Raw genomic sequence first — 12,096 nt, 5'->3', positions numbered from 1 at the left:
GAATATGAATACTGTTGTTTTTGCATGTAAAATGCTTCCTGTTTGCTGACTGGCTGGTCCCGATACCTGTATCGCACAGCAGTAGAAACCTGAAGTCCGGAGTACTCTGTAAAACTTGTATACGTGTTTTGTTTCTTACCAGTAAAATCAGATTATTGTTATAACCTTTATTCCGGTGTTTTGAATCCCTTTCTTTATTAAATAGAACCAGCCTCATCTAACGAACGGCGCGTAGCGGAGGGGGGGCTTTAAGCCAACCATCCAACAGTGTTTGCTACAACACTACCTGTTGCTGTTCTACCTGAGAGACGCAAGAAGAAGACAAAGCGCGGATGCCGGGCCGGGCTGCTGGTCAGACTGAGGAAACGAGAGAATCAACCCCCTCTTCCGAGTATTCTACTGGCTAATGTTCAATCCATTGAAAATAAGCTAGATGAATTCACATCTGTTGTGATAACAGCAGTGTATATCCCCCCGCAGTCGCTCGCCGACAACAACACGGCACTCGATCAGCTGTTTGGGATTATTGATAAAACCGAGACTTCACGGCCAGATGCGGCGTTCGTTGTGGCCGGAGATTTCAACACCGCCAACATGAAGAAGGTCTTGCCAAAATATTACCAACACATCAGCGGCCCGACGCGTGGGGGAAACATACTGGACCATGTTTATTCCCCTTTCCGAAATGGATATAAGGCTAAAATGTAATGATGCAGTGGCTAGTTCATCACCACTATTAATAAATTATGATACAATCATTAAAAAAACGTTTGGTTCATCTGTTGTAACTTATTTGAACATTTATTGATGCAACTTTTGGGAGGCCATTTTGAAATTTGTATTTACTGTATGTAGAATATTGCTGTTGCAGAATCCATAGTGTCATTGATATTCAGTTACTGAGTCACCAAAGTTTTAATGGCTTTTTAGGGCTAGGTCTGGTTTATTTGGTTCATTCTTGGCAGACATGTGGCCATGTTTTGACCTGCTTGTGGCACAGATCTGGTAAACATCACCCGACCGTCAAAGTGCCATAATTCCATGCCGCATTTGGGCCGGATGAGGATACGGAATGTGGGCCGGAATAAAAACTAACTGTGGCCCAGATTAGAGCCAGTTCTGGCCAACGAGTGGAACGCCCCAGTGCCATCACTCCATGCAGTATTTGGGCCAGATAAGGATATGGAATGTGGGCCGGATCTGGGCCAGAATGAAAACCAACTGTGGCCCAGATAAGGGCCAGTTCTGGTTTATGTGGTTCGTTTTTGGTTGACATGTGGCATTGCTATGGCTTGCTTGTGGCCCAGATCTGGCAAACAGGAGCGGAGCGCCCAAGTGCCATCATTCCATGCGGTATATGGGCCGGATGAAGGTGTTTTGTGTGGGCCGAATCTGGGCCAACACTTTTTTGCTATCTGGGTTGGCATTGGCCCCAGATAGCAAGCGGATGTGGCCCACTTCAGGCAATGATGCGGCACTGCTGGCCTTCTTCTGGCCCGGACCAAATGGATGTGTGCCTAAAGTGGCCCACTTGTAAAATAGCAAATATGGCCCACATATCCCAAAGCAAATGTGGGCCTTTTTTGGCAAAGATGCGGTGCTCCTGCAATGTGTAATCTGGATGTCACCCTAAAGTGGCCCATGTGGGAAATGGTGAATGTGGCCCAAATATCACAAAACAACTGTGGGCCACCTTTGGCAAAGATGTGGCAGAATGGACAAAGGCTAATCTGGGTGTAAACCAAAAGTGGCCCATATATGATGAAGCAAATGTGGCCCAGTTATCTGAAAACATATCTGGGCCAGTTTAGGCAAAGATGCGGCACAGTAATCCGGATGTGAACCTAAAGTGGCCCACATTTGACATGAAAAATATGGCCCAAATATTAAAAAACAGACGTGGGCCACTTGTGGTAAGGATGCAGCACAATTGGTACCGGCAAATCTTGATATGAGCCTGAAGTGGCCCACAACTGATGCAGCAAATGTGGCCCGGTTATCTTAAAACATATCTGGGCCACTTTTGGTAAATATACGGCACACTTTTGGCGAGGATGCAACACTTTTGGCACAGGCTAATCTAGATGTGAGCCTGAAAAGGCCTACATGTGACATATAGTATAAATTGTGGATTGGACTGCCGTGTGATCCGAGATAGGGTTAGGGTAGGGGTCAGCAACCTTTACTATCTTAAGAGCCAATCTGCCCTCACTTCCATCAAATAAATGTTGTCTGGAGCCGCAAAACATATTTATACTACACTATACTTCATACTATATGTACAAAAACTAAAGTTTGTTGCATTTATAAAATTATAGAACGACTATAAAGAGAACTCTTGACATGTGTGTATTTACCCGTTAAAACAAATCAAATCAACAAACTCTTATGAAAAGAAAGTTTGCAATAAATTATACACTTTCCAGAACTTTCTGCATATTTGTGAAATATTAATAATAATGAATTTAATATTAATTAATAATCACTTACAAAAGTATCAAACTTATTTTACTGAGACTTTTCTTATTCTTAGTAAGTAAAGAGAAACATTAATCCAGGGTTAGCTCACTGAGCCGCTCTGGAGACAGATGTGACGTGTATTTCACTCATCGTAGGCCGGATACTCAAACTCTTTTTTACTTTCAGTGTCACAGTATCACCTAGATGTTTGGATTCAAACCCAAACCACTGTGGCTAACATGGTACGTGCTATATGTGTAAGCAAACACACGGAGATAATGTAATGTGAATCTCGCAATCTTTGACCCCAGGTCAGTGTGACCATTATTGTTTTGGGGGGGGCTTTAATGTGCTTCTAAATGGCAATCTTGTTTTTATTAATATACAGTTGCTCTTGCATATGCTATAGTCAGTTGACTTACTGTTTTATATTGTGTAAGTGAAGTGTCTGAGTGATTAGGTTCAGACTTGTGAAGTTCACTGTTTTATGGTCTTGATCTTTGAATGTATATTTGGTTGAGATAATTTGGAGTTGCTGTATGTGCAAAACTTGATTGCAAATGTCTTCTTGGGACAATAAACTGTGCCATCCCCCGGGCGCTGTACAATAGCTGCCCACTGCTCCTAGTACTAGACTCCTTGTACTAGGATGGGTTAAAAGCAGAGGCCAAATTTCACTGTGTGTGCTGTGTGCTCTGCATGTGTGACCATTAAAGAGGGTTTCATCCCTCCCTATTCTATTCTATCATATAATATGGTATCAACGAGCCAAACTGGGTGCTAACAGGCCATGTGTGATCTAACTTCTAGATTGCTCCACAAGTGTGGGTTGGAAGTGCGGGAAGCAGGGGATTCAAATGTAGTCAGACAGGCAGACTGAAGCAGTGCAATGTTTTATTGTAAATTAGTTTACGGCAGATGCAAGTAGGCAAACAGGCAGGCAGGTGAACGGGTAACGGGTAGATAGACAATATGCAGGGAGGTAAGCAGGTTCTGGTCCAGGATCGGGTGACAGAAGTTCAAAAGCAAAAACTCAAGACAGCTATATAGCAGCTGGAATGAAATGACAAAGAAAAAAGGATCTTGACCGGTACATGTAGTGAGTGGCTGATGAGAGAAGTGAGAAAAGGTGAGCAGGGGAATGATGAAGTCTGGTGAAAAAGTCTGAGGGCATCAGATCGCTCGAGGATGGCTGGTCTAGGGAGAAAGTTCATGGCCTGGGAGGTGAGCAGGGGCTTGAGACAGGGACAGATCGTAAAGCAGAGGGCAGGGGATGAGAGAGTGTGGCTGGAGGAAGGGACTTGGAGGCAAACTGTGACAATTTTTTGATCCTGAGGGTGACATTCTAACACCAATAAATACAAAATAAAACAATGTTTTAATTTGTCTTACATTTGGGTTAAATATTGTCATTTAAATAACTATTATCATTTTTATTAATAATGAATAACAATACATTTCTTAAAGAAAACAGTTATTAATATGTTTTTCTGACATTAACTTTTTCATCCCATATTTAAACTATGCTGCATTCGTGGGAACTAGGAAGTCCCAGTTTTGAGTTGGAAAAAGCCAATGAATAGCCTTCAAGTTCTTTGTTAGAAATACAGATTTATTTTATTTTTTTGTTCAAATCAAATCAAATATTTTCAATACTACTATGGGTCTTAAGCCCTATTGTATTTGTAGTTGTATCTTCTTGCTGTCTTGTGGTTATGTATCCGTGGGAATTAGTATAACTTCAAGTTGGAGTTTTTCCATTTCCGGGGTCTTTTGAACGCAGCATATCTGACTTGAAGCAATTAGCGCGAAAAAAAAGCGCCATAGAGACTGAAGTCAGTTGGAAGGATTGTCGGTGGAAAACTGTGCAAAAGTGGAGTCGCGGTAAGTTTTAAATGAAATGATAAACATGACTTTCTGCTGGCAATCGGTATTTTACTAATCTATATGCTCAGTGGAGCTAACTCCAGTTAAGCTAATATTCTCAGTTGCAGCTAACTCCAGATCTTTAGGCTAATATTTTCAGTTGGAGCTAATGTCAGTTAAGCTAATATTCTCAGTTGCAGCTAACTCCAGTTAAGATAATATTCTCAGTTGTTATGCCGTGATATTTGCTACAAACTGAAAATCCAACAGGTAGCCTACTGAAGTAAAGAGAGTCCCTTCACACTGGAATCGTTTTTTTATCCCCCAGCAATATCTGACTTGAAGCAAATAAGCGCGAAAAAAAAGGCGCCCTCAAGAGGAAGTCAGTTGGAAGGATTGTCGGTGGAAAACTGCAAAAGTCAAGTCGCGGTAAGTTTTAAATGAAATGATAAATATGACTTTATGCTGGCAATCGGTATCACTAAGCTATATTCTCATTCTCAGTGGAGATAACTCCAGTTAAGATAATATTCTCAGTTGTTATGCCGTGATATTTGCTACAAACTGAAAATCCAACAGGTAGCCTACTGAAGTAAAGAGAGTCCCTTAACACTACAATAATTGTTTATCCCCCAGAAATATGTGTAATTCTGTGAATGTAAAACCCACACACCTCAAACTTTAATTATTCCTGTGTTATTTTCCAAAGATAATGTACACTTTTTAATATTGTAGTTAATCTCCTGTTAGCAGTTTGTTTAAATGTATCAGTCATGTTGTTTTTTGTTTGTAGAAGCGCACCATTTATTGATTTGTTGTAAAAACGAATCGGAACTGAACTTGATCACAATAATAGATACAATTCATACCAATTTTGGGAGGGAGTAAGGCATCACATGTTTTGTAGGAAGTTGTTAAATTATAGCAAAAACCCTGTTACACATTTTGTTTTTGTCTTGTAATTTGTTTGTATCATGATGTTTTTGAACTTAACAGTAATATTCACACTATGTTACAGAAATTTGAAGGTGGGCAGAAAATAGTGGTAGAGTGGCAAGTGCACTATCACCATTAAGGTAAGCTGCTTCCATGTGATACATTTCGCTAAACTATATGAAGTATCAATGTTAAATGTTGTTTCTTCTTTCTTTTTCAGAGTAACTGGCTGTTGACAACCTATACAGGTTGGCTAATTCTCAAAGAGTAATTGTTGTAATTGCTGTCTCATGGAGAGGGAAAAGTGGAATATCACTCGCAGCAATTCCAGGAAAAGGGCTGTTAAAAGAGTCAACCAGTTGTTAGAATCTTTGGGTGACGAGGATAATTATGTTGAGGATAATGCTGAAGAGAACTATAGTGTTCAACATGGAGCAGTCGCTTCAGGCTCGGATTTTCCACCAAACTGTCAGTCAGAGAGTAATGGGGAAAGTGAATTAACTAGTGACGAGGATAGCCATGTGGATGAAAGAGGGGATTTTCCTAAAGATGATTTTGCGGGTTGTTTGAGAGACTGGGCAACACATTTTGGTGTTTCATTAATCGCTTTGTCTGCCCTCTTGTCTATACTGAAACCCCATCACCCCTCTTTGCCAAAAGATGCAAGAACATTCCTCAAAACACAGACGTACCATAGCATTGCTTCCTTGGCGGGTGGATCATTCCATTATTTAGGTATACAGAATATGTTCAGCCAAATATTTCAGAAGCTTACATCAGTTGTCCCGAGTCATCACAGTTTCAAATTACAATTAAACATTGATGGTCTTCCAATTTTTAAAAGTTCATCTGTTCAGTTCTGGCCAATTTTGGGAATGCTCCAGGGGTATTGTAGAAAACCTGTGCTGATTGCTCTTTTCTGTGGGAAGTCAAAGCCTCAGTCATTGTCAGAATATCTGAAGGATCTGGTCTGTGAGTTAAAAACCATGAGCAGTGGATTTGTTGTTAATGGTAAGACCTTCTTCTTGACTGTGTCCTCAGTAATCTGTGATGCTCCTGCGAGGGCCTTTGTTAAGGGTATTAAGTCACACAATGGATACAGTGGCTGTGATAAATGTGTACAGTCAGGCAATTACATTAATCATCGCATGACATTCCCAGAAGTTGATGCTAGAGCAAGAACTGATGTATCTTTTTCAAATGCAGAGGATGAAGACCACCACGTACAACATTCCCCATTTTGTGAAACATCTGTTCCTATGGTCAGTGGATTTCCACACGACTATATGCATTTAGTGTGCTTAGGTGTGGTGCGTCGTCTGCTTGATTTGTGGATGGGCACAAGCGTCAAGTTGCATTCCCGCATTTCATCCAGGCAAGTCTCTTTAATTTCAGAAAAATTGCTTGCTCTCAGAAGTTACATACCCTCAGAATTTGCTCGACGGCCAAGGGCCCTTAATGAGAGGTTGCGATGGAAGGCAACAGAACTTAGGCAGTTCTTACTTTATACCGGTCCAGTAGTTTTGAGGGATGTGCTGACTACTGAGGTTTATCAAAATGTTATGCTGTTGTCTGTGAGTATATACATTTTGGCAAGTCCAACATATTGCTTGCTGTTAAATGACTTTGCAAACACACTACTTCAATCATTTGTTAAGCATTTTGGGGAACTCTATGGTCAGGGTTTTTTAGTTTACAACATACATGGTTTGACTCATCTCAGTGATGATGTGAAGGTGCATGGCCACTTAGATTTAATATCAGGGTTTCCTTTCGAAAACTACTTAAAAACAATTAAAAGAATGGTTAGAAAACCTAGCTCTCCACTGCAGCAAGTTATACGCAGAATTTCAGAACTTGATTCACCAAGTTTAAAAGATGAGGAAACTTTGAAAACCCACAAGAAATTGAAAAGGCTGCACTCAGATGGACCTGTTCCACATGGCTTTACAGGAAATGTCTCCCAGTTTAAAGAACTGGCAATAGATGAGTTTGTCATCAGTTCATCAGAGAGGGACAGATGTATCAAGAGGAACAATAACATACTCTTGGTTCAGAATATAATTGTCTTTGAGGGTGAGGAATACATTGTCTGCAAAGAATATAGACACATTGCAAAGTTTTTTGACTATCCCATTGACTCCACAGATTTGGGAATTTTTTTTGTGTCAGATCTGTCACCAAATCTGATGTGTTTCAAGTTAGATACCAATGTGCAGAAGTGTGTCCGGTTACCTTTGGAGGTTGGTTTTGTTGTTCTGCCACTTCTTCATGCAGACCCATCCTAAATTGCGGTATTAACATATGTGGTGTGGTAACAGTCATTGGGACTGCTGAATTTAACCAAGCTTTTTATCTTGAGGAAAATGATTGATCATTTGTGTGCATAACAGCGGTGACAGTGTCCAGCCTGCCTTCACTTATCTCTGTAGGTGCGTATCCCATATTATTATGAACATGTATTAATGATCAATTTAGCCATCATTCACCTTTTAAAGCATAAGGATTATCATAAAAAATGCTTTCTTCTAATTTAAAGACTTGTAATTATGTGAATAAGTTTGCAGTTTGGAAAAACGTAAAAGGTTACTTTGTTTATACTCTTAAAACTAGTAACTTTGTGCCTCTTTCTGTTCTAGGCCATGTTTCACATTGTTGAGTTTCTGGAAACCCAAGAGGTTGAAGTAGTTCCAGCACTGTGGGTTGCAGATGATAACTGTCAGTGGCCAGCTCACTACAAGCACGACGACTTAATTAAAGCCATACGAAATGAGGAGCAGCCTGAAGACGTGTGGGATGCATTTAGTGTCCGGATTCTATATACAGCTGGTATGCAAATAACATATTTACCGTGAGGATTCACTGATTTGAAAAATCATAATCTAATGATATTTCTCTTGTTTTTACAGCAAACTACAAAACCGCTCGTCTAAAACTCCCTCAAGCGGAAACCCACACTGATCTTCAAACAGCAGAGGAAGAAGACAAGGATGACCTCCCAAAAAGAAAGCGTAAAAGGCTGTAAGTATTAAAGTGCCATTCTACTACTATTGTTATAGATGTAAATGTTATGGAAAAATCTAAAGTCAAAATGTGTGCATTTTTTCAGGTTCTCAAATCTAATATAAGACCTCTCAAGAATTGAGACTAATATACCTTAACAGAGAAGAGTTTTCTTTTCATAACTTAAGTATTTAAACAAATATGTTAAAAACACTATTTTAAAAAATGGTGCTCTGAAAACAAAATGCAGTGGGTTTGTCCTCTCCTCCAAACTATCCCTACATACTAATGAGTCATGGTAGATATACATTTTATCTGATATTTCTTTACCACATAATTTATGCTGCATTGTTTTTCCTTTGTAATCCCCCCCCCCCCCCCCCTAACACACTCACACACAAGACCGAACACTCGATTTGAGAGTGACAGTGATAATGAAGTTACTGTCAAACAAAAAAGGACATTGCCACCAGGCCCAAACATAATAGGGCCAGGCTTTGATATACAGTCTGCATTAAAGAAACTGGCTATGAGCACAAAACATCACAAGCAGATGACAAGCCCAGATCCCAGACGGTCTGCGAGAAGCCCAGAACCCCCACAGTCTGCGAGAAGCCCAGAACCCCCACAGTCTGGGTCTTTGAGAAGCCCAGAACCCCGACAGTCTGGGTCTTTGAGAAGCCCAGAACCCCGACAGTCTGCGTCTTTGAGAAGCCCAGAACCCCGACAGTCTGGGTCTTTGAGAAGCCCAGAACCCCGACAGTCTGGGTCTTTGAGAAGCCCAGAACCCCGACAGTCTGCGTCTTTGAGAAGCCCAGAACCCCGACAGTCTGGGTCTTTGAGAAGCCCAGAACCCCGACAGTCTGGGTCTTTGAGAAGCCCAGAACCCCGACAGTCTGCGTCTTTGAGAAGCCCAGAACCCCGATATTCTGCGAGAACCCCAGAACAAGATGAAAGCCAAGGGGGTCTTGCTCGTAAGTGATTTCACAATTTGTTATTGTTTCGTCCGTAAATGTATGTATATGTACATTTATATATGTTGAATGTCCTTATTTTTAGCTCTTCTGCATAGACTTCTTACAAATCAAGAGATGATGATGGATCAACTCAAAGTCATTCAGATGAACATGCAGAACATTCCAGGCGAACCTGCTGGTGGGCCGGATCCCCTTGGCAGAGATATACTGCCGCTAAAAGAAATAACCTCCCTGTTGGCTCTGGAGAAACGTCTGAGGGAAGACGCAGATCTTCAAAACAAAATGGTAATTATTGCCCTTACCAACTTAAAAGGATGGGGAACCCAATTTGAAACTATTGTTAATATTTTATTTGCCACCTAAGTTGTATGTTGGACAGCAGTGAGGCTAAATACCAGCTAAGCGAAAAGGGAAATAATGTTTTTTAATGTTAATTTTTTTTTAAATTAGGTTATTGTGACTTGTGTTTATATAATGCATGTATCCTTAGCTTTTAAATGATCTTTTTCAGATTACTGCATTGAGTGTCATTGGAGGACTGGACGTTAAGGATTGCGTTTGGCGAGTGATGAAACACTGTTTTAGCAACTCCCTTGCCAAACAGCTCAACTGGCGTGGCATCAATGGGAAAACAGCATTCCACAGACTGCAACTAAAAGATGTCATTACTGGTAAGTGTTACATTGCGCTGTCATCAGTCTAATGAGTCCAGTCCCCTTTTCTTGCATGTTTGACACTCAGTTAGTATTTACTGATCCTAGATTCAACCAATTCTAATTACTCTTGGTAAAAAAGTCAAGTAAAATGGTTAACATGGTTTGCCACATAAAGAGTTAAAAAAGAAATTCTGAAAGGAGGCTGGAAGCACATCTACTCTTTCTCCCTCATTGAGAAATTCTGGATCAGCTGCAGTCCGATTTTACTAGCAGGCGTCAAGCTTGTTGCTGTTGGGCAGCTGAAGGAAAAGGCGTCCTCTGCCATGGCCAGAATGTTCTCAAAGTGACCACTGAAGTCGGACACAGCACGCCATGCACTTGGCTGATCCTTAGGTCCCCAGATTGCGTCCTAAGTTGTTCAATCCATCCAATGGCTTTACAATGTTCTCTATTTTTAGGGACTGTCAGAAACAACAGGCTCACAGCGACAGCAACAGACCAAGAGGTAGAAGCCTACATAAAAAAATGGCTTCACCTTGCGGGCGACCGAGATGGAGGTAGAAGAGAGAGAGAGGAACGAAGACGAGCTGTCCAAGAAACCCGTAAGTCAGTTACAATATCTATTTTGCAATATATGTATAATAATTTGTAATATATAATGAATGTTTGTGCATTCCTTATAGGCCTTCAAGATTCCCATGGGCCCAGTCAAGGAGGTCAATAAATCCCGGAAAGGTTGTTCTCGTGCCAAGGTCGGCAAAAGTTCGTTCATTTAGTATAAGTATAGTACAAGTATTCTGTTCTAGTTATGTTTTCACGAGAAAATCAATAAAATAAATCTGAAATGTCACTGAGTCTGCAGAAGAGTTTGTTTATTTTTGGGGAGCTAAGCTTTATTTTTTAATTGCATGTTTTTTCAAAGTTGCTTTACTATACTATACATATTTTGTTTTTGTTTATTATTCTGTTATTTTGGCATGGTTGGATTGTATCCCAGTTATTTTGAAAATGTAATGATGCAGTGGCTAGTTCATCACCACTATTAATAAATTATGATACAATCATTAAAAAAACGTTTGGTTCATCTGTTGTAACTCATTTGAACATTTATTGATGCAACTTTTGGGAGGCCATTTTAAAATTTGTATTTACTGTATGTTGAATATTGCTATTGATATTCAGTTACTGAGTCACCAAAGTTTTAATGGCTTTTTAGGGCCAGGTCTGGTTTATTTAGTTCATTCTTGGCAGACATGTGGCCATGCTTTGACCTGCTTGTGGCACAGATCTGGTAAACATCACCCGACCGTCAAAGTGCCATAATTCCATGCCGCATTTGGGCCGGATGAGGATACGGAATGTGGGCCGGAATAAAAACTAACTGTGGCCCAGATTAGGTCAGTTCTGGCCAACGAGTGGAACGCCCCAGTGCCATCACTCCATGCAGTATTTGGGCCAGATAAGGATATGGAATGTGGGCCGGATCTGGGCCAGAATGAAAACCAACTGTGGCCCAGATAAGGGCCAGTTCTGGTTTATGTGGTTCGTTTTTGGTTGACATGTGGCATTGCTATGGCTTGCTTGTGGCCCAGATCTGGCAAACAGGAGCGGAGCGCCCAAGTGCCATCATTCCATGCGGTATATGGGCCGGATGAAGGTGTTTTGTGTGGGCCGGATCTGGGCCAAAACTTTTTTGCTATCTGGGGCATGACTGGATCGATTGTGAACTGAACCAGAGCTTCCAACAGTAAATGTTAGGCTGGCAGAGGGTGCGGCCATCGCCACTGGGTGTGGCCATAGCTCTTCGGGATTTGTCCATTTCGTTCCGGGTACCGCATGACATCATGCGGTACCCGGAACTAAATGGAAGACTCAAATGGGCAGTGACATATCTCCAACGAGGCGTTTTGGGGAGGTATTTTCTGTGTTAGAGTTTTACTCGCTACAGGGTGTACTTTGAGGGTTTTGACTCTGCACACCGTTTACATGCATAAAAACCTTCATAACACACAAGGGGACGGGTAATAACCGGAAAAGCATGACATGGGCCCTTGATCCATATTCAAACATACAGATTCTAAATGGTACAAGTTGAAGCGTTTCTTTGAACAGTTTGCAGGAGGCAGGTACTTGCTTTCAAGCAGAACAGGGCAAACAAACTTAGCGGGAGTGTTTTACGTGTTCGGTGTAATGACGTA

General features: G+C 41.1%; 1 protein-coding gene across 1 annotated transcript; it reads left to right on the top strand.

The window, feature by feature from the left end:
- Positions 1 to 7,542: 7,542 nt before the first annotated feature.
- LOC117486433 (mediator of RNA polymerase II transcription subunit 15-like) lies at positions 7,543 to 10,841 on the top strand. The gene is made up of 8 exons (XM_034134864.1): positions 7,543 to 7,694; positions 7,902 to 8,091; positions 8,172 to 8,283; positions 8,668 to 9,239; positions 9,325 to 9,527; positions 9,754 to 9,913; positions 10,357 to 10,500; positions 10,582 to 10,841. Exons 2-8 carry the CDS (start codon positions 7,905 to 7,907, stop codon positions 10,620 to 10,622), a joined length of 1,419 nt encoding a protein of 472 aa, XP_033990755.1. The 5' UTR covers positions 7,543 to 7,694; positions 7,902 to 7,904; the 3' UTR covers positions 10,623 to 10,841.
- The last annotated feature ends 1,255 nt before the right edge of the window (positions 10,842 to 12,096 follow it).

The sequence above is a fragment of the Trematomus bernacchii genome, unplaced genomic scaffold (genome assembly GCF_902827165.1).
Source record: "Trematomus bernacchii unplaced genomic scaffold, fTreBer1.1, whole genome shotgun sequence".
Lineage (NCBI taxonomy): Eukaryota > Metazoa > Chordata > Actinopteri > Perciformes > Nototheniidae > Trematomus > Trematomus bernacchii.
The sequence above is the reverse complement of the archived record's forward strand: the minus strand, read 5'-3'. Positions and strand labels throughout refer to the sequence as shown.